Here is a 21,802-nt window from a genome sequence, read left to right as displayed (position 1 = left end):
GAATCTACTAGCTTATTGAAAAAAGTAAATGTTGTGTAAAAGCTGAGGGACAGTATGTGCAGTGGGGTGGGTGCCTGGGCCCAATATGCCCCTTTGATTTGATTAAAAATACATGTTTGCATTATTATTGCTGCTGTCATTCATTTTCATTCATTTAGATTTTTCATAGTGCTAGTTTAAGTGGTCAAAGGCTCTATCTCAAGTATAAGAGAAGGAAAATTTACTTCAACTGGACTGGCAACTACAGGTAATTATGGATCTAGCCAATTGTACCAGACTGTTGTTTGTTTTCTTAAACAATTATTCCAATCATTCTCCAAAGAACAAGTGTTTTTGCAGCGCTACCACAAATACACAGTCCTATAGTAAGCAAGTCTGCAGCTGTGTTAACATCAGCATACACCCACCAGCCGAAGCGGTGATTACAAAAGTGCTCTTGAAATCAAACACCCTCTTGTTCTCCCTCTTGCACATATGTTGCAGCCTTCTTGATTTTACCTGAGGGAATACTGTGCCTTTAGGTAGGTGGAAATAAAAAGTTAAGTTCAGAAACATTCACTTCTGCGCAAATGACATGGCAGAAAATTCCAGCTTCCACACATTGTAAATGGCAATACAAGTGCAGCCTGTTTGAAACAGTCGTCCATTCAGGACCAAACTCCCTCACACACGTGAAACTAATCATGAATACACTGTTACTTAATGAACCCCAGACAGACTTCTGAGTTTGCCCCACCTCTATGGCCATACACACTCAAATGCCCACCACAAGACCCAATGCTGGGTCTGATTCTGATGTCTACAGAACCTAAAAAACACAAGTAAATGAATATGCCATACTCTATATAACGGTAAGCTTGGTGCACTTGATTTCAAATGAAAGAGGCATCTGGACTTTCGGAAGTCAGCCCTTCATATGTACCATCTATCGATTTGCATCTGATATCCAAAACATCATCAGCAGTAGGCATGACAAAAATTTATATAGCTACCTAAACATAAATAAATGCCACAGAGTAGTAGTACAATGTGCCCCAGGGAAGATCATGGATTATGCATTACATTACATTATTGGCATTGGCATTGAAAGCACTTTTTACAACAACTTTTGTCAAAACACAACTCTTGCAGATTCAAGTCTTCTTTTAGCTACTGTTATATCTCTAGGCTTGTATTCAAGGTTGACCAGCTGTATAAACAAGGCCAACACCACAGCTTGTCTGACCTCTTTTCCATAATAAATGCCACTTTAACTTAAAGCAAGCGCATTGACTGGTATAAACCAGCGCAAAGCTACACAATATTAAAACATTAAAAAATATTAAAATATTAATTTTACTCATGCACACGTTGTGTATTTTCTGTACACGAATAAGGTCAAAATGTAAACAGCTATCAATGTGATACAGCAGCAATACAAATGGTAGGCGATGCACACTAGGGTGTATATGGTGCGCATGTATGAACATGCCATAATGGGTACACGATGTACCAAGCTGACGTTGCGGACAAATGTATATGAATATAAATATAACATCATTACGCTCACTAAAATAGCCCGAATTGATCATTTCGGTTGAAAAAAACTTTGTAAACATTGTTCTGTGACCGACCATATTAGGTTGTATTAGGTTACTGCACATAGGCAATTCATGTAAGGAAGCACATTAGGCATGGGGTAGCAGCTGAGATCCTTCAAAAAGTAGGAGAAATAGGGAAGGCTGTGAAAGTTACATTATAAGCAACTATAACCATTATAACCCAAAAATATTTGTTAGTCCAGTCGTAAAATGATCCCTTGAAAAATAAGACTTTCTGTACAGCCAGTCGATTTCCTCAATATCTAATGGGATATGATTGGCCGAAACAGAAAAGTTCCTGCCCCCATTTCAGCCACTCCTCTAGCGCGTTTTCACCATGTGATTCATCGAGTGTCCCAAAGTTAAAAACATTCTGTTTACGTTTCACAGAAATTCACACTTTGAGGGTGCATGAGCACATTTTCTGTGTTAGCCACATAACATTTTTCTCTGTTCAAAATTATTCTTACATGTGCAAAATTACTTTCCTTTAGTAACTAGCCAAAAATACGGGTGCATAATTTTAGCTGATTTCTATCTAGCTATTTGTTTTAGCTAGCTGGCTATTATCTGCTAAAAGCAGCGAGCTAGCTGGCTGCGCTGGAGAAAGGTGAGGTAATCTGCAAGCGAAAATTATTGTAAAGCAGTGGCTCATGCATACATTTTACAATATTAAAATGCACATATAGCAATATATATGTATATATATTTGCATTTGTCATGCCTCTGCGTTTTGTTTTCTTGTCAGAAAAAGGTCTTGGGGTAATAAAAAATTAAGGAACGGTGGACGAGAGAATGGCGACTGAAGTGGAATCTCTGAACGCACATGATGGTGAGTTTAACAATTGAGCACATTCTGGTGAACACATTCAAGTGTTGGAAAAATGCGAACGCTCGACGCTCAGTGTCAACTATTGTTTCTTGGGTGGGGGTGTAGTTTTTTGCAGGCTGGGTCCACCATGTGCTTGAACAGTGCGATTTCCAACTACCGTGAAAATTAATTCGCCGAGGTGCGATTTTATTTAGCATTTCGCAGCATTTAGGCATATATTGTCTTGCTTTAAAGATACTTTTCTTATGTAGGGACACGTCTAGGAACAGGGTTCAGTGTAACTCTTTCGAGACCAGGGTAACGTTATGTTGTGCTCTTCCATTCAGTTACTTCTGCTTTTGCACGAACTCGTGTTGTGTTGCACAACTTTTAGGCCCGTTGAAGGACGTAGATGGAAATGAATCCTCAATTATCCTTCTGCATTAACGCTGCAACATATTGTCACGGCTTTGTGACTGACAGTGTTGGTGCCATTTCCTTGTTATTACGCTTCCTCTGCCGCTCTCCAACGTCGACTACTTGTGTTTATATGCACCGACACCAGTTTAACAATAAATACGATTGTTTCTGTTCTATCGATCTTTCTAGTTTTCGGTTGGATCAGTTAAAATGCCTTTGTCCAAAGACATATCTGTGACGTAGCCACTAAATTTTGTATTGAGCGGCCACGCCTCCTCAATGCAGAGATGCAGTTGTCACCGAAGGTATGGAAATTCAGCTAATATCTGGGCGGAAACGTTGGTTTGTTAGATTCCTGTTTCTGAATTCGAAACCGATTCTGCCTGCGACCAGCTTTGCATTCTAAACATATGCATTCGTCATACATTGCTCTATTTGAACACGGAACACTCATTGTCGCCTAGTAAGATTAACTTGTTTAGGACATTTCTTTAGGTACGTTCTGTTTATTATACGGGTTGTGTCTTGTTGTTTTGCCTTATGAGTGACATTGGCATGTATAACCAAGTAAGGTATGTGTTGCCTACAAAACCAATAGTGATCTCTTATATAACCAATGGCTTTGTTGTGCTTGATGTTACATAACTGATGTGTATGTAGCTTCTTATGCCAGTGTATGCTTTGGACAGATTCATTCAGGTTCTTTATAAAAATGCACTGTGGAGACCTCGCTGTACATTTTGTCCTCTATATTCCTAATGGCTTCCCTGCAGTCTAAAATTGGATTAAGCCATAGAGAAATATGAGAAATATTGAGACATGCTGTCCCACAATTCCACTCATTTCCCTCAGGTTTGACATGAGTGTGTAAAAGAGTCAAGCTGTGTGAACCTGTATTCTGTGTGAACCTGTATTCTCCCCACCCCTGTTTTGTCACATTGCATGAGTTTGAATCTTTGGTCACTGTAGTAGTGGGCATGTGTGAACTCTGTTGGCCTTGCTTTGATTAAACGGCACCCTTGCCCTCCCCAATATGTTCATGCAGTCAAAGGCTCTTTTATATGCACAGGGGAGAAAAAATAACTGCCAAAAAACCAGCAGAACTTGGTTTTGCAAGTTCGGCTGAATGGCCAAAATAATTTAACCCTTGCAATGCCATAAATTGTGGTTATTCATTTCATTGTAAAAGGAGCACTGTGAATCGAATGGACTTCCCAGCTGCTGTAGCTTCCTTTGTGGAACTACAGCACCATTATGTGATGAGTGAGGGGAAATAACCTCTCTTGGTAGGAGAGGGTAAAGCGGGATGCAGACCTTCGGGGGTATCCCTTTCCTTCCAACTGTACTTTCCCATTGCTGGTTCATCTGGCCTCTGTGCACTAGTCTTATTTTCCCTGTACAATTTGCCGCATGTGTAATTCATAATGCAGTTACATCTCAGTTCAAAGTTAGTAAGAACCAAAATTAGTGTATGTACTTTCTATTGCAATGTGTGGGTTACAGTTCACAGGGATGAATTAATCCTGTTGGTGAGATGTTGGCCGCCTGCCATGGAATTGGAAGATAAAGTCAGATTTGTATTTTCTCTGTTCTGCCTCATGCAGTACAGGCAGGCTCACTTTTACTTTTGTGGGTTGTGGGTTGCATATAGCAGGCGTGTCCTCTGTGGCACTAGGTCAGTCCTACGAGCCCAGTGAGAACTTTGCTTTACTTCCCTGCAGTGCAAACCTATCCCCTTTCTGAAATGCCCCCAAGTGTTAGCTCCAGTTGACCACTGTCAGCCAGTCTCTGGAATGGTTATTGAGTGCATTATTCATGGTTACACTTTTAGTGTTGGGGAGGAAAATCCTGTCTGTCAACCTAGTTGTTCTTTGTTTAGTTTGTGTTCTCCACCATGGTTGCCATGTCAAGTGTTAAAGTGGAATTAAGATGAGTATAATCTTTCTCCTGGGTGCCGCTGGGTTACCTGTCTGCGGGGGGGATTATAGACAGAACAGAAGGGCATACGTCTATGACTACTGCAGTAACAAGGAAATTGTGAAACAAAATTTAATCCTGTTCTGCACTCTGTATTCTGTTTTCTGCTCATTGGAAATCTTTAAGACATTCTACAGTTTGCCTGCTGTTTTGGTGTATTTTGCTTTGCTGGCTAATGCTTGTTTTGGTTGGTCTGAAAGTTTTATTTTCTTTGGGTAAAGCCAGGCGTTTTGGTCCCTGCGTGATTAAGTGGTTTTTGGAGGTATCTGTAGGCGGAGGGGAGGATTCTGTCGGAGCTGTGTGTCGGGGGAGTGGATAATGCTGATTACAGATTTGGGCTGATGACAGACTCAAGGACTGGGCTCATGCGACTAAAATGAGTGACATTTTGTGTGGTCCTGTCAGAAGGGACTAGCGATGGTTGTTTGTGCCTGTGTGTCTGCAGCAATGTTGCCCTCTTCCTCTGTTACACATTGGCTGCATATATTTTAAAAGTGTAAACAGTAGATTGGGGGAGGGAAGCGCAAGTCATTTGTTGAGTCAGGCTATTGTTTGAACTTCCTCCTCAGAGCTCGAGTCTTGAGGCCCGGTGTTGTTTTTCCTGTTCCATTAAAACCACGTGCTCACAGGTGGAAATAGAAGGCCATTTAACTGTCAGTTGTTGTTTTTTTGTTTTTTTTTGCCTATCATGTGACACGGTCAGGGCATTTTCACAGTTCATGCTGGCTGGTCTTGAAATGCAGCTATGATTATTTTCCATTTGTGGACTGACTTAAAGTGAATAACCACAGCCTAATTGTGGCAAACGCAACTGAGCTTGTTCTGAGCTCCATGTTAGCACAAGACTAAAAATATCTTCCTTAATATGAGGCTACGAAAAATATGTCTACATGATTACAAAGCTGAATTGTAAAAAGTTGCTTTAAAAAAAAGGTTGTGGTTTAAGATCCGCCAGTCCAGTGCTGATCACTAGCTCATTCCTTACTCATGTATGTTTGGGTTTCAGTTTGTCAGGGAATGTTGCCAGGTGGTATGGGGGTATAGGTCACTCAGTATCTTAAGAGTCCTTGCACCAGTTAAAAGCTATCCTTTATATTTGTGAAGTTGTACCACTTTAGAAATGAAGACATGTATAGTAGGCTGCAGGCGATCCATTGCATACTTCTAAGTGTATTCTGCATTTTTTGGCATCTCTGACCAATGACTGATATCCATTGTCGCTAGTTCCCTAGACATACATTTTTTTCGTACGGGGGGTTTATCTTATCTGTTTCCTTATGTTTTTTCATTTTTAAGCCATTGTTTTCTTATGACTTATGATAGTTATGTTACCATCTCTCAGTAAAACGGTGTACTGACATAAATATGCATGGACTGTAGGTAAGGTCATTGGTTTTTACTTGTTACATCTATTATGTCAGTAGCTTGCAAACTATGGCTTTGGATCCAAATAAGGTTTCAGCGGTGGCACATGACAAAAATATTCTACGTTTTGAATAGCAGAAATGATGGTTTATTAGTACACTTGTTATTCACACCAGTAAAATTAAACAATGCACCTGTGACACAGAGTGCAGAATGCAGTTGGGTTTGTGTGTCAAATACATTTTATTTCCATATTTGGGTATATGTCAGGCAGCATTAATAAGCTGGGAGGCACAGGCATGGTATTAATTCATTAGGTGGGTTGGGGCCTCACCTTATGTAAGGAGACATGCCTACTGCTTGCCAACTAAATAGGGGAAAAAAGGGCCTTGTTGGGAACAGCTTCAAGCGTTGCATGTTGAGGACAGCTTGTTGGTTTAAAAAAAAAAATAGTAATAATAATAATTCTATGACTTCTCATTTTCCCCTTACGGCACCGTCACCCAGGTTGTGCAGATTTGATTCCTAATCCTAATCCCAGACACAGTTTATGAAAAGAGCTGTGAATGATCCAGGCCAGGTGCATAGGGGCAGGGTGAGTGTGAACCGTGGTTAAAGCAGTGGAGCGTGGTTCCCCAAAGGGACCACGGATTCTTGGGAATGTCGTGGCTGTAATTCCTGGAACCTGCGTTGGCAGGCCAGAGGTGGAGGGAGATGTATATTATGGTCAAAGTCATTCCTGCATGTGACTGCCAAAACAAATGAAACACCAATTATAGCATCCCTCTTTGTGAAGTTCTCAACGGACTGAACTTCACAACAGCACATATCCGAGCTTGATAGCTATTTGTAGTTTGCTGATTCAGTTACTGCCTTGCATCTCAAACCAATGCATGGATTATGGTTGAGGAGTAAGCAATTTCAATCACAGTTGCCTCTAGTTTATATCTTTCCCTCAGAGGTCCATGCCAACATCTACAAGCCAGGGTTGCTTAAAACTTTGACATGTTTTTGTCAGTGAAGCTCCTTCCAAACCTTCGCCAAGAGCCACCGCTCTTTCAGAGTCGCTGAGATCTCTTCTATATATGTTAACCGAAATAATGGGCAGCTGGGCCTGCCCACCGTTTCTGCACACAACCGTGAGCATGCTGGGATGTTAATTGCTTAGCAACTCGGGAATCACACAAACGTGGGAGTATCTGCTTTCTGAATATTTTGTATCCCTCATTTATTCAAGTAATTTCTTTATTTTAGCAGTTAGCTGTACCTTGGGCAATGGTAATATGGATACGACAGTTGCTGTCATCTTCAGCGGTCCGATGTGGTGAGACTGTAGCCCCTCATACTTGTTCCATACTTATAATGCCATTTCAGATTCATGTGGAACACAACACTGGTTTTAATGAGTTTCTTTTCTCTTTGATATAGAAACGGTCAACTCCCTTGCAGCAACGTATTTATTTTGCTGTTGGCGACTTAGCCAGGAATGTTTGTCCAACCCTTGACAATTTCATTGGAAGTATTCCCCTGGGGGGCTTCAGGTGCAGAATTGTACTATTTGAATTTCCTCTTAGACTTAGGTTTCCAATTCCCTTTGGTTTTCAAATTCCAAGACTGTTGACAGACTGCACAACTGATGAAATGTCAATCAGGTATTTGATACATATTGTGGTTAGTAATCCCTCATGTGTTCAGAATTGGCAAGCCCCTGAAATGAACTGGAGAGGAAGAAAGAGTCATGGCTGGGTCCCTGTTCTCCTGACTAGTTGAGTCCCTGTTCTCCTGTTTTTGAAAATGAACAGGAGCATGAGGTGATTCTGCTGGGTGAGGCGGGCAGTGCCATGCTCCACTGGGTGTGACTGGTCTGATGAGCGCGTTCGTTGTGAGAAATTGAACAGCGTGTTGCTGCTTTAGTTGAAAGCAGCACAGGAATGTTACCTGTACGGTGCGATGTGTCAGACTGACTGACTTTTCTCAGTGTTATCATGACAATGCAGTAGTCTCAACCTGGTTAGCGTTTCACGACTGGTTACTGTATGTTATTTGGGCTCAATGTAAATCTACCATAATGCTTCAGGCTAATATTAATGCATTTTAATTTTTGCATGAATATTAACATATCACTCACTGCTAATCCAAAACCTGTTGGAACACCTCAAGCTACTCCTCCGGATATCTGATTAAATGTTTCTCATGTGCAATTATATATGTCTCGGTAAATGGTTTTAACCTTTTCTTTTCTTTTTCTCCATTGACGTGATCGGCACTGAGACATTTTCATAATGGCTGGAAAAAATGGAAAAAGTTTGAATATTCAAATTGCTTCCTCCCTTCTTCTCAACCCATCTTACAAGCAGACAGAGGAGTGCATGAGCAGTTTATCTGAAGTAGGGAAAGACAAGATGTTCATAATGTCAGTTTGACAGGCTTAATCTCATGGGCGCCTCTCGTAAGACCAGCCTGAGCAGGAGTTATCACAGAGAGGCAACTTTAGAGCAGCTAAAGGGTTATAAAGGAGTGGAGTGCTTTTGCGTCTGTGTCAACATTATTGGCTTGATAATGGTTTGAGCCAGTAAAAGGGTGGGTCCTAGAGACAAGAGTTCCATTTGTTTGTTTTAGATAAGGGACCTGCTATCTTGAAAAAGTAGATTCAGGTCAAAAGATGCAAGCTGACCTTACAAAGCCTAATAAAGCCTATATTCTTCAGGCTGCATACTCAGGTATGCAGTGCAGACTTGAAACACACGCAAACACACACACACACACACACACACACACACACACACACACACACACACACACACACACAAACCTGACCATTTTTCAGTGATTGCAGATGTTGTATAACTAACAGGCCCTGGTCATTGTCCAGGCTCCTCTCACGGCTCTGGATCTATAACAACAAATGCCTTTCTACTGTTCGCTGCAATGTTTGCTGTGTGTTAACATTGCGGCGAATATGAGGACGGAATGAGGATGTCTGAGAACAGGAAAGATCAGAATGAACACGTTTTGGTTTTCACCTAGAGCCCCTGGAAAGTTTTGCGTTTCGGATGAGAGCGTCTGCTTGCTGCGTGATTGTACTGTTATGTGCTGTTCTGTTTTGAGTCATTGACCGGGTTTCCCTGCTTGTGGTTATGATGCAACATCATACAAATCACTCTCATTGTGTTTTGTCTCAATGTTTCCTTGTCTGTATATTTTTTTTGCATGATCTGAACACTTCATAGTATGTACATCCCTTTATCTTTACGTTTAGTGCCTTTTACACACTGGCCACTCAGCACTTCAAAATGGACATAATTCTGAGATAATTTCAAAAAGAAAAGAAAATATGCTGTTGTTGGGGAAAACATTATACGTGATTCTATTATGATAATAGCCTAGCACATTTTCGCAGTTGACACAGACATGGGGAAAACTGTCAGGGATGTTAATGGTTGCAGGCCATCTCAGGTCTTTTGACCAGCTGTATGTATAAACTATTAGATGGAGACCCATAAAGGCCATTAACATGCAGTCTATTCAGGGACATGGTGGGACACCTGTACAAAATAAGTACTGTACAAATTCTTTAAGACATTTCAGGCTTAAGCGCCCTCCATGGAATCCATGCACTGCAAATGTTTATAGTTTAGTAGTTTTTCATGTTTATTCCACAAAATAACTGGCTGTGCTAATTCAGAACATCCACACCTACGTGAATTGGTGCGTTTACCCTGTTTTAGCGATGTCATGGGTTAACCTGGCTGTCCGTTTGTGACAGGCGTGTTCCTGTTTGAGGGAAACCTGCGGGACGCAGACGTGGACGAGGCCTACGTGGAGGACTGTGAGGGGCTGGGTGAGGCGGAGGCCAATGGGAACTGGACGCCGCAGGAGAAGGCTCTTCACGAGGCCAGGCTCAAGGCCAAGGCCAAGCGCCGGCTACGCAGGACCTCGTCCCGGGACTCAGCCCGCGAGTCTCTGTCCGACACGCCCGGCGAGCCCGGCTCCGACCCCCACAGCCCCAAGGGCAAGCTCAACGGCAACGACCGCAAGTCCCGCATGGGCAAGGGCCGGGGCCTGCCCAAGAAAGGTGCGCTGCCTCCGCATTAACTGTGGATTTCTTTTAGTCGGAAATGGAAAATACGCATTTTGTTTCATATCAGTTGTAAGGCCAAACTCATCAGTTTGTTTTGTCATTGTTTTTTTCTTGATATACTATGCCATTACTTCGACACATTCTCTTAAAATGACCTTTCGGAATAATTAGTTTAAGCCCTTTTGAGAAGACCTTTTCTTCTCAACACTGAGTTGTGTGTTTTGGCGCAGGTGGCGCTGGTGGTAAAGGGGTATGGGGGGTGGCAGGGATGGTCTATGAGATGGATGAGCCTGACGCCAGGGACCCCAACTACGACGAGGCTGCACAGGTGAGCCTCAACTCCTTGATGTCATCAGACCAAAAATTATATGTACATAATAGTAACACCCAGGCAAACGTCAAGTTTTGGTTATTGATGAATTATTGACGCACAATGTGCAACATAAGAGATTATTATTCTTCTGTGTTCCATCTTCTTGTAAAACTGTCCTTGTTTCTTGAAGGCAGTGTTGTGGTGTTTGGAATGAGAGGGGTTAGTGCGTCTCGCTGAGGAGGAGTGGTATTGTGTTGAAAGAGTTGTGTCTTGGCCAGCCTAAAGGTTGTTTTTCTTCCCCTGAGATGGGTTGCTCAACAAAGTAAAAAAGGAAAACAGGAAAATGAGAGCAGTGAGTCCCAGCTTCGCTAATGGACGGACCCTCTCTCGCTCTCCCCATTTTTCTTTAAAAACCTCCCTTTCATTTGGAAGAAGGTCAAAGCATTAAAGGTTCTGCTTCCCCTCCCATTTCCTGCAGACATTTGCATCGTTGGTCGTGTTGGCTCAAGCATTTCTTAGTGAAAGGACTTACATGCTACATGCTATTCTGTGGATTCCTGCATTGATAGACTCTTTGGTTTCAAACATTTTACTCCATCACCAGTGCTGGTTTAATGTGTTTAAATAATGATAAGATCCTTCTGTGTATCTGAAGCTGTAGGAAAATGAATTGAAAGTCATGAGTGTCTGGAAGAAAAGGCCCACCTTTGTGCAGAAGTGGTCTGTTTCTGCAAGGGATTCTTGTGCGGCTGGCCAGTTAAACTGAGCGAATGACCGCTGTTTGGACGGTGACCGTGATTATGCTCTCTGAAGGGGGACACGGTCTACGCCACTGTGGTGCCAGAGCTGGACGAGCGTGACCTGGAGAAGACGGTCAACCCCATTGTGCAGGAGTACTTTGAGCATGGAGACACCAGAGAGGTGCAGGTGGGTCCTCTTCCCAAAAACCCAAAAGCTTTAGCAATTAAAGCAAAGCTTTACTCTGTGTCCTGCATTTACTGCCCTGTGTGCTGAAGGTTGCTGGTTCTTTACTGTTTGTGTGCGTGTGTGCGCCTGTGTGCGCCTGTGTGCCTGTGCATGTGTTTATGTCTGTGTGTGTGCACGTGGGAGTGTGAATGTGTTTCATTGTGTGTTCGTGTGCTTGTGTGTTCAGATGCTACTGAAAGAGCTGAACCTGGGATCCAACAAGTACGAGTTCTCCTCTCTCGCGGTGTCTCTGTCCCTGGAGGGAAAGGCCAGTCACCGGGAGCTGACCTCACGCCTGCTCTCTGACCTGGTGGGAAAGGGGCTGTCTGAGGATGACATGGCGCGGGCCTTTGACAAAATGCTGCAGGACCTGCCAGACCTCATCCTGGACACACCAGAGGCCCCTCAGGTACAGGGAGACGGCCATGTGGTGTATGTTAAAAAAGTACACCTGCGCTCTGCATCATTCACTAATTCTTCTCCCCCTGTTGCCAGCTGTAGCTTTGTAAATTAATGCTGACGGCCCACACACTAGACAAAGTCAGCAGTCACTACGTTTGAGTCGGGAATCCACTGAATTGACTTTGTAGCTGAGAAAGATGGCACACTGACTGCAAGCACTCAACTGACCAGAGGGGTCACTGTTGAGCAACTTGGCAGAAATTCTCCCATGATTAACAATTATGTTGTCCTGTTCGATTCACAGCCATAGAAACTCTGGAAAGTGTCATAACAATATGCACCCCATGGTTTCTTTATATAATGTTAATAGAACCGTGGAAAATTAAACTAGTTGGAAATGTTTATTACAGCAGGGATTCTAAGTTCTTCTTACCTGTTGAATCTTGATGTGATGAGCTTTCTATCTATTTCTACTGAGTGGGCAGCAGCACTATGGTTCAGGGAATCTGACTCCTCTGACTCCTCTCCTGTTGGTTTCAGGTGAGCAGTTTGGCTCTGTCTCTCTGTTCCTGTTCGGGCAGCCGACCCCTCGTTGGTGCAGTGCAAGCTAATAACACAAAACTGTAGTCAAACCGGATTTTCAGTCAGCGGTGAAGTTTTACAAAAATAGAATTTGCCCAGTTCTGAGCTATGCAGATAATGTGAGATCATGTTTCCTAGCTGGTAGGCCTTGTATTGGCCAAATGGCGCCGATTATATAAAGTACAAAAGACTAGTTTCTCCCTGTATTACACAAAACAGTCAACATTTTTTGAAGAAATAGAATTTCAATTCGATGTTGTAAAATGCCCACTGTATTGAGAAGGCCTCTGTGGTATGCATCAGACATGTTCACTGTCAGATGGCTTGCTTTCTGCTCATCCATGAAGTCAGTGTACATGGTAACCGGCTTGGAAAAACACAGCGGCAAGCTTTATTTTTAGCTTCATTTTCAAATAAAGGAAAATGACTGTACAAGGTCTTTTGGTATTGGTGTCTTCCACAGTGATGGAGGTAGAGGGCGGGGTCGGGACTCCCATCTCTTCTCACCTTCGTCTCCACGGAGACTGAGTGACGGTGTTTTCTCACAGTAACTGTGAGTCAGTTCCAGCATAATTTAAGAGCATGGATGGGGGGAAAGCGAGTTTCACCTCGTTCTCCACCAACGCTTGTCAGCTACAACCAAGTGCTCTCACCACTGTACTGCTGTAAGCCATTTATTGGTAGAACGACAGCGAGCAGGTACATGGTGAAGCGTCCATCTTGTATTATGCAATGATAAAGAATAGTAATAATGATAATAAGCCACTTACAAAGAATTATAAATTGTATACGTTGTAGAAAAGAAAATACAGAAATAATATGATAAGCTCTGTGATTGTAGAAATGTATACAAACGACAAACAAATAAGACAAACACTTAGTGAGATGATGCTGATTGTGGGAATATGTCATTCCCAACAACCAACCAACAAATGACAACACTGTATACAACATAAAAACAGTGCTGCTTGACAAATTTAAAAGCAAGAAATAAAAATAAGCTGCTAGATATAGCTAAAAAAATAAAAACAAGACAACAAGGAGAAAATAACAAGAACAGTACTAATAGTGCTGTTACAGGAATAAAAACTAACAATAAGGAGAGAATTTTAAAAAGCAGTGCTGATATAAGAAAAAAAGGTTTTCAGTTGCTGTTTAAAAATGTCCACTGAGCTAGCCGTTCTGATAGTAATTGGCAGGGTGTTCCATAATTTAGGGGCATAAAGATTAAAAGTGGCATACCCAATTTTCTTTTGTGACCTGTGGGGAACAATTAATAAACCAGTGGCCTCGTGATGGAACATAAAACAACAGCGGGTCTGAAATGTAAGGAGGGGCTAAACCATTCAGAGCTTCGTAGACAAGTAGACAATTGTAAAAGATACTGGGAGCCATGCAGCTAGAAGTCTGCCGTTGTGAAATCAGGGAGCGGTTGCGTTATAATGGCTTGCGTCTGACCTGGTCTCCGCCTTACCTGCAGATGCTGGGCCAGTTCATTGCCAGGGCGGTCGCCGACCACGCCCTTCCCATGGAATTCTTGGGGCGCTATAAAGGCCGGGTGGACTGTGACCACGCTAGGTGAGGTGCGGTCTGCACGAGACCGAACGTGAAAGCCGGCAGCTCTAACCACATAAACGCTCTTCAGGCGCTCAAACACCATGAGCCAGCAAGCTGTCGCTAGGAGATTGTTGCTAAAGAAATTGTGGTTCGGAGGCGAGATTAGTGAATGTTTACATGCTATCTAAATAACCCCAGCATATGCTCAGTGAAATATAATGTGTTATTACTTGTGCAAGACTGTACTACTCCCTTCAAACCAATCAAATTAAAGTGCTGGGTGTACTGTATAATAAATAATAGATAATTAGACACGAGAGATAATGGTTGCAACAGCTTGCCAGGTCATGTTGTTGAAGCAGAAACCTTTGGTTTGTTCAAGACCAGTGCACGATACACAGTCAGTAGGGAAAAAAATAAATCAGAATAACTGTTGTAATCAAACTCCCTTATGCACTTTTTATTGCTCTTTTTATTACAGTTTTGACCTGTTTAAGTGCTGTAATATTAGAGTATGTTAGAGGTAGTACAGTAATGCTGAGGATGTCTGTCTCATGACCTTTGAACTGTGCTCTCTCTCAGGGTGGCGTTGGACCGGGCAGCTGTGCTGCTGTCCATGAAAAGAGAGATGGTGCGATTGGACAACGTATGGGGAGTGGGCGGCGGCCAGAGACCTGTCAAACACCTCATAAAAGAGGTAGGAGGGGGTGGAGTAAGGTTCCAAATGGGTGGAGACTGTATTAAATGGGCACATTCTGAATTGGTGCTGAAAATGGTTTTACCCTCATTTTGTCATGAATCCGGTGACCTGTCAACCGAAGGGGGTCAATAGGGAACAGTGAGGTGCAGATTCCAGTCGATTGAATCCTCCCTAACCCCGTGCGATGCCATCACCCTGATAGGCTGTCGGGCTTCCATACTGGAGAATGGTAATGAGAATAATGCCTGAACACGATGAGCCACCCAGCAGCGCCACCAAAACCATCTTAACGTCACCCCTCGATTCACTACTCCCAGCATTTTCTACACATTAGACAAATGTGTTTTGCCCGTATCCTACATGTGATGTCTGCCACTGTGTAGATAAGTGCCTGTTGTGATGATGGGGTGATCTGAGTGGTTGATGTAGGATTAGGTGAAAGGACTGACACTATCTCCGGCTCTCTGAGGGTCTGTTCCGCTCGTATGAAGTACGACCAGGAGCTGGCACATCGCAGCGGGAAGCGAGCCAGCTGTCAGGCTTGTGCCAAACAGCCATGTCAGCTGCTCACTCTCCGCTCATTCTGGACCTGTAGGGCCTGGAGCTCAAACTCTGAGACAAAGAGCTGTCAGATCGTATAAAGAGTAGCAGCACACGCAATCCTTCAGACCTGTAAGACCAGCCCTCCCTCCCACTGCCTGACTGCTTGAATAATACCTGTCTGCACGTGCATGCACACGTGTGTGTCTGTGTGTGTCTGTGTGTGTCTGTGTGTGTCTGTGTGTGTCTGTGTGTGTCTGTGTGTGTGTGTGTGTGTGTGTGTGTCTGTGCGCGTGCACATGCGTCTGCGTGCATGCGTGTGTGCGGTTTAGCGTGTAGATACTGGATGCATGTATACTAATATAATACTAAATCTCTTTGCATTTGTATGGATCTCTATGCGAATTTGGGGGTGGGACGAGATTTAGCTGCAAATTAAGTCATCAAGGGTTCAAGGTATCAAATGAGCCTCAAACAGCTGTGCTGCTGTCAGATATGCAGTGGATGCTGAAAGAATTGATTACTTAAAGCCATTTAGCCAAGAAATGTGTTCCATTCCATACTGTATCAGCTGTACATTACAGCTGTAATTTACTATTGCTTGTCGGACAACCGGAAAATCAGATATCCAGACTCTGATGTTGATAGGCAACAGACATCAGGAAGTCATGGCATGCAAAGGATATGCAACCAAATGCAAACAAAACATGACTCTTATTTGACATTATGGTAATATGTCTCAAACATTGAAAAGGCGGACTACATATAAAAAGTCCTTTTGTTACTACACGGTGAAAGTAAAATGTATAAAATACCCTGTAGTGAAAGCTCCGAGTCTGCACTTTCACCATGTATGAATTGTTTGATTACAAACAGAAAATGAAATATTAAATCAGAAAAAGCAGTTTTCGGTATGTGTGTCTGTGCTTGCTCTTGTGTGTGTGTGTGTGTGTGTGTGTGTGAGTGTTTCTTCAGTGTGTGTGTGTGTGTATGTGTGAGTGTTTCTTCAGTGTGTGAGTATGTGTGAGTGTTTCTTCAGTGTGTGTGTGTGTATGTGTATGTGTGAGTGTTTCTTCAGTGTGTGTGTGTGTGTGTGTGAGTGTTTCTTCAGTGTGTGTGTGTGTGTGTGTGTGTGTGTATGTGTGAGTGTTTCTTCAGTGTGTGTGTGTGTGTGTGTGTGTGTGTGTGTGTGTGTGTGTATGTGTATGTGTATGTGTGAGTGCTTCTTCAGTGTGTGTGTATGTGTTTGTATCCATACACTCAGGGCAGAGCTGGCAGTACACGCTGTTACATAAGCACTTGTTTGTCTGCAGCAGATGACCTGGCAGGGCGTATGACCTGGCAGGGTGGCGTTCCTGTCCGGCTGTTACGCTGCAGGGGAAAGGCGGCCGCTCCTTCAGATCCATGCTCTGGCATTGATTAAAGTCCCTGCCTCTGACATTGATTAAAGTTCCTGCCTTATGGTCTGAGCCTAAAGCTTTGCTACTTTGAGTTGGTCTGTGCTGCCCGTCTTCTCCAATTTCCCCTCATGTTTATTACTTTGGTTGGAGAAAGGCTTGTGCAGAACAGGTGATATGTATGTCTGCTACTGTTGTGTGCTGCACTGTGAGGGCAGTGGAGAGGCCAGGAGAGCTGCAGAAAGTCTTGGTGTACTTTGGGTGTTACGAGAATTTTTGCTGTTGGTGCTGGGAGTTAATCTCTTTCTCTTATCCTGCTATCAAAGCCGTCTGGGAGTTCATACTTAGTCTGTAAAAACTGTCTAGAGAAGCCAGCGGATCACTCCACAACCCCCCTCACCCCCAGGACCCTACACCCTGTGCCAGGAGAGCCTAGACCTGTCTGTCTAAACCGTCCTTGAGTTACAGTTCCTTGAGGTGTTACAGATTCCAAACTGCCCTCGTGCGACATGAATGCTGGAGACAAAACGGTCCAGTTTCATTATTCAGTGTCAAATTGGGCTGCACGTTGTGATTGGTTTATAGCTATGCCACACTGTATGGGGGAAAGTACAGCATAATTTTAGGCTGTGAAATGGTCAGGATGCTGAGTGTGAATTGTGCACGTACCTTGAACCTATTTGCATGTATTTTTTTGGCTGGTGCCAGGAAGAGAGACCCTGGTGTGATACAGTGACTTCCTGCCTCTTGCCACACAACCTGTACTGATGATTTATTGAAAAAACAGTGTAGCAGAGGAAGGAAATGTCTCCTCTGTATAGTGATGTTCATTTGTGTGTGTCTGTGTGTGTCTGTGTCTGGGTGTGTGTGTGTGTGTGTGTGTGTGTGTGTGTGTGTGTGTCTGTGTGTTTCAGATGAATCTGCTGCTTAAAGAGTACCTCGTCTCAGGAGAGGTGTCCGAGGCAGAGCACTGCCTGCGGGATCTTGAGGTGCCTCACTTCCACCACGAGCTCGTTTACGAGGTACAGACACCCCCTCAAAATATAACACGGGTATTTTAGAGCCAACCACCCAGACATTGGGTTTAACAGTACATCTGGTGTCAGCCATGTTCTACACTGATATACATACGCGAAAGCAAAACTCAAAAACAGCAGGTGTTCAATCTGCAGGCGGTAAAAGTATCGTCTCTCATTACAAAAGGAACAAGTGGCTATTGTAGAGTAATGTATGGTTGTCACCAGACCTGTCTAAGGTAACTACAGTTGTCAAAATGCTTTGGGTAAGCTCATGGGTGGATTGTCTTGGCTCATAGGCTGTGGTCATGGTTCTGGAGTCCAAAGGGGAGACAGCTGTCCAAATGATGGTGAAGCTACTCAAGGCCTTTTGGAAAACTGGGCTCATCACCCTGGACCAGATGAACAGGGTATGTGCAGTATGGCCAGTCTTGCGTAAACAGCCAATCTGTGCCACTGCATTGCCAGTGTGTCACTGATGCTATGTCACTGTCACTGACCAGTGTGTTTGTCACTCACTATATTTAACTGTATCTGTCACTGTGTTACTGTGTCTCTCAGTGTAGGTGTCACTGTGTCAGAATGGATGCTGGCTGTAATTAAATTGAGTAAATAAACTTCCATCTTTTCTCAGATGTGCATATGCTTATTTCAGGTCTGGGTATGCAAGCTGTTTCAGTCAGGGGGAAAGGGAATATGAAAAGTTATTTTATTCTGTTAATCTTTCGGTTTCATTCTTGTTGTTTGGTAACCCCAGGGCTTCCATCGTGTGTACGTGGAGCTGCCAGATATCACTCTAGATGTGCCCCATGCCCACACCATCCTCGAAACATTCGTAGACCTGTGTTACCAGGAGTCAGTCATCACAAAACATCTGCGGGACGCCTGTCCATCAAGGTTAGTGAGTCTGCAGTACAAAGCCAGGTGCAATGCTTCTGGAGCTTTTGTACAGTCTCTGATGCTGTGTCCAATAATGATTTAATGGCATTGTTTCCTGCGTGCATGTCTTGGGTTTTCTAATACACTCACGGAGCACTTTATAAGGTACACCAGCTTGTTAATGCAAATATTTAATCAGCCAATCATGTGGGAGCAACTAAATGCATAAAAGCATGGTCAAGAGGTTCAGCTGTTTTTCGGACCAAACGTCAGAATGGGGAAGAAATGTGATCTAAGTGACTTTGACTGTGGAATGATTGTTGCTGCCAGACAGGGTGGTTTGAATATCTCAGAAACTCTTGAGATTTTCACAAACAACTCTCTAGAATTTGCAGAGAATGGTGCGAAATACAAAAAACATCTAGTTAGCAGAAAAAGTGACTTGTTACTGAGAGTGGTCAGTGGAGTAGACACAAATTTGGCAGGAAGGTGACAGTAATGCAAATAACCACACATTTCAACAGTGGTATGCAGAAGAGCATCTCTGAACTCACAACGTAGATAGGCTACAACAGCAGAAAAAAATGTCTAATAAATGCCTAAAAGGCTCACTGAGTGTATATACTTCATTATTACCTGATCATTACTGACTATTATGAATAATTTCATATAGAATATCTTGTTTAGAGAGCACAACACTAATTCTCAGTCTGAGATTTGAACAAGGTTTGATTTTTTAAATTAATTTTTTCCTGTTACACTACAGTGAATATGATTTATTCTGTTATGTGTAACTGTAGGATAAGTTGTAGGCTCCGCTTTGTAGTTATCACCCATTCAGAAGCATTCATCATCCAAAATATGCAGTTAATGGTTACTACGTAGCTGTAAATTCCTGCTGTGGTGATTGTGGTTTGTCCACCAGGGGGCGCAAGCGCTTTGTGAGCGAGGGTGACGGAGGCAAGATCAAGAACTAGAGAAGAGAAGCAACGCCCCCCCCCCCCCCCCCACCTGTGCTGCAGGTGCTCAAAACCCACATATCCACGGCAGTTCACGAGGAGGGGCTACAGTGCAGGAGGGGGGCTAGCTCTCTGGATACTTGTTTTCGTTCCAAATGTTTTCTGGTTTACGTTCAGTTGTCTCCTGAATTTTTTTTTCTTGAGTTCAAACAGGAAAGGGTGTTTGTACAAAGTGGGGGTGAGGGGAAGGATTTTGGGGGGGTTGGGCGGTAGGAGGGCATGGGGGTTTTTGTTTGTTCATGCTGCTTTCCTGCACAGGTGTCTGTCTTTGTGTATTTTTTTTGCATGTACCTTGCTTGTAAGATTATGAAGTTCTTATGTTTAAAAAAAAAAAAAAAAAAAAAAAAACAGAATCGCAAGCACTTTGTGTCACTTCCTCTCCCTTCAATAATTTGACTCAGATATGTTTTTATTGGGTGACAATATTAGTGTCGCTTCATTACAGAGTACAGGGCGATATCCCCATGCCGGTGTGCTGCTGTGGGACCAGCAATGTGCTTCTGTGCGTTGTGCTTTCTGTAGGGCATTTCCTTTGTGCTGTGCGCATTTCTGTGGCCCATTCTTTGTTTGCCATTCTCAGGCCTTTGTGCGCACACTGTCTCCACACACCCGTACTTCCAGAGAGATGCCGCCTCTTAAACACAGCACTGCTGAAGGGCTGTGTATAACCCATACAAGAACGTCTGCTACACACGCCCAAGTGGAATTAGGTGCTGACTAATTAGTGCATATTTACACAAAACATATATTTAAAAACATATATATAAAGAATTGCACATTCCTCTTGTCTAGCCCTGCTTCTTATTTTACGGATGTTTGAACATTACATGTCTTCATCAGGGTTTGGGTGCGGGTGAGCATAATCGACACGGAGAAGAAACATATCCTTGTATAAAGCTGCTGTTCATGACCTGCTTTTGCTGAACATTTACTGAACATGTTTTCTACTAGCTCAACGATATTACTATGTGATAAAATCAAGCCAAGATGCCTTTATTTTGAATTGGGACATTTCACAAGCTCAACACCTATTTAAAAAAAGAAAAGAAAATCTGTTTAAAAAATAATTTTCTAATTCAAGTATAATGACAAAAGCCACTGGTTATTGGATTTTAGTCTCAGCCCTTCATTATTGGAGTGATGTATAAACTCTTGCTGGCCTCGTTGGGAAACTAGGGTTTTCTTAAGAGTACTGTTATATGAGTAACACTCATGCTTTTGATAATAATTTTCATTGTTAAAGATGGTAGCCAATGATTTTTCATCAGATTAGGTCATCAAAAGCAATTTAAATGAGGAAATGTTGACACCGCAGAAGTGGTGTTGGTATTTGTTCATGGTGATGATGGTTTCCCCAGCCAGTAGATTGGTGTCCCATAAGTGACTGAGACGTTGGTGAGTCTTCACTGCGTGGCTTATGCTCACTGCCATTCTCAGTGGATCTGATCTTTTTCCTGTTGTCCATTTCTTACATTGATTTGTCATTTTCCACCGTCAGTAGGATCGGGTGGGGAAAATCCGATTTATATTTGTGCGTGCGTACACCAATACCCTTAATATGCAAGTGAAAAGCCACAAATCTTAAAACTTTGTGAGGACAAGGTTTTTGTAACCCCTAATAAATAAATGAACAAGCTTGTCACACATTACTGTTAAAGATTTAAGAGATCTGAATGGTTTGATTAAGGTACCTGTTGTAACTGTTGGTGATAACACTTGGCATATGGCTAATTTGGTGGTGGTGTTGGTTTTAAACCAAACTTAAATACCTAAAATCTGAATGTCTTAATGGCAGGTTTTGCATGTTTGTAGCGTGTTTTAAACCTGTCAACTTCATTGTTTGAAGGCTTTTTTGGGGATTCTTGTTCAGATGCAGTATGTCTATGATGGTGACTCATGTGGTAGCCAAAAATCTCTTAAAACCCTGAAAGCCATTGTCATATCTCTGTAATGGAATGGAAAAATAGCTTTATTTTGTTGCCATTTTTCTGTAACTTTTACCCATGCAAATACAGTACATTTGGACATTGTAATTATTTCAATAAAAGTTCTTTTTTCACTTGTTTGTGTTCTTTTTGGTTACCTGGTGGAAAAAAAATAAGCATTGTTATTTCCCTGTAGTTCACTTAGAGTTATTGCTGTATACATAATGTAATTTATTTAGGCTATTGCTTTGTTGAATTGCATAGATTTTTTC

General features: G+C 42.7%; 1 protein-coding gene across 1 annotated transcript; it reads left to right on the top strand.

Annotated features, from left to right (window-relative positions):
- The first annotated feature begins 1,949 nt into the window (after positions 1-1,949).
- On the top strand, positions 1,950-21,664 carry pdcd4a (programmed cell death 4a). Its single transcript, XM_061245573.1, has 12 exons — positions 1,950-2,190; positions 2,329-2,412; positions 9,920-10,228; positions 10,465-10,562; positions 11,361-11,474; positions 11,701-11,922; positions 13,978-14,075; positions 14,637-14,751; positions 17,606-17,713; positions 18,007-18,117; positions 18,465-18,604; positions 19,512-21,664. The coding sequence occupies exons 2-12, from the start codon at positions 2,376-2,378 to the stop codon at positions 19,561-19,563; spliced, it is 1,404 nt and encodes a 467-aa protein (XP_061101557.1). The 5' UTR covers positions 1,950-2,190; positions 2,329-2,375; the 3' UTR covers positions 19,564-21,664.
- Positions 21,665-21,802: the final 138 nt, after the last annotated feature.

This window comes from Conger conger, chromosome 6, assembly GCF_963514075.1.
Source record: "Conger conger chromosome 6, fConCon1.1, whole genome shotgun sequence".
NCBI classification, from domain to species: Eukaryota; Metazoa; Chordata; class Actinopteri; order Anguilliformes; family Congridae; genus Conger; species Conger conger.
This window is presented reverse-complemented; position numbering and strand designations above follow the sequence as displayed.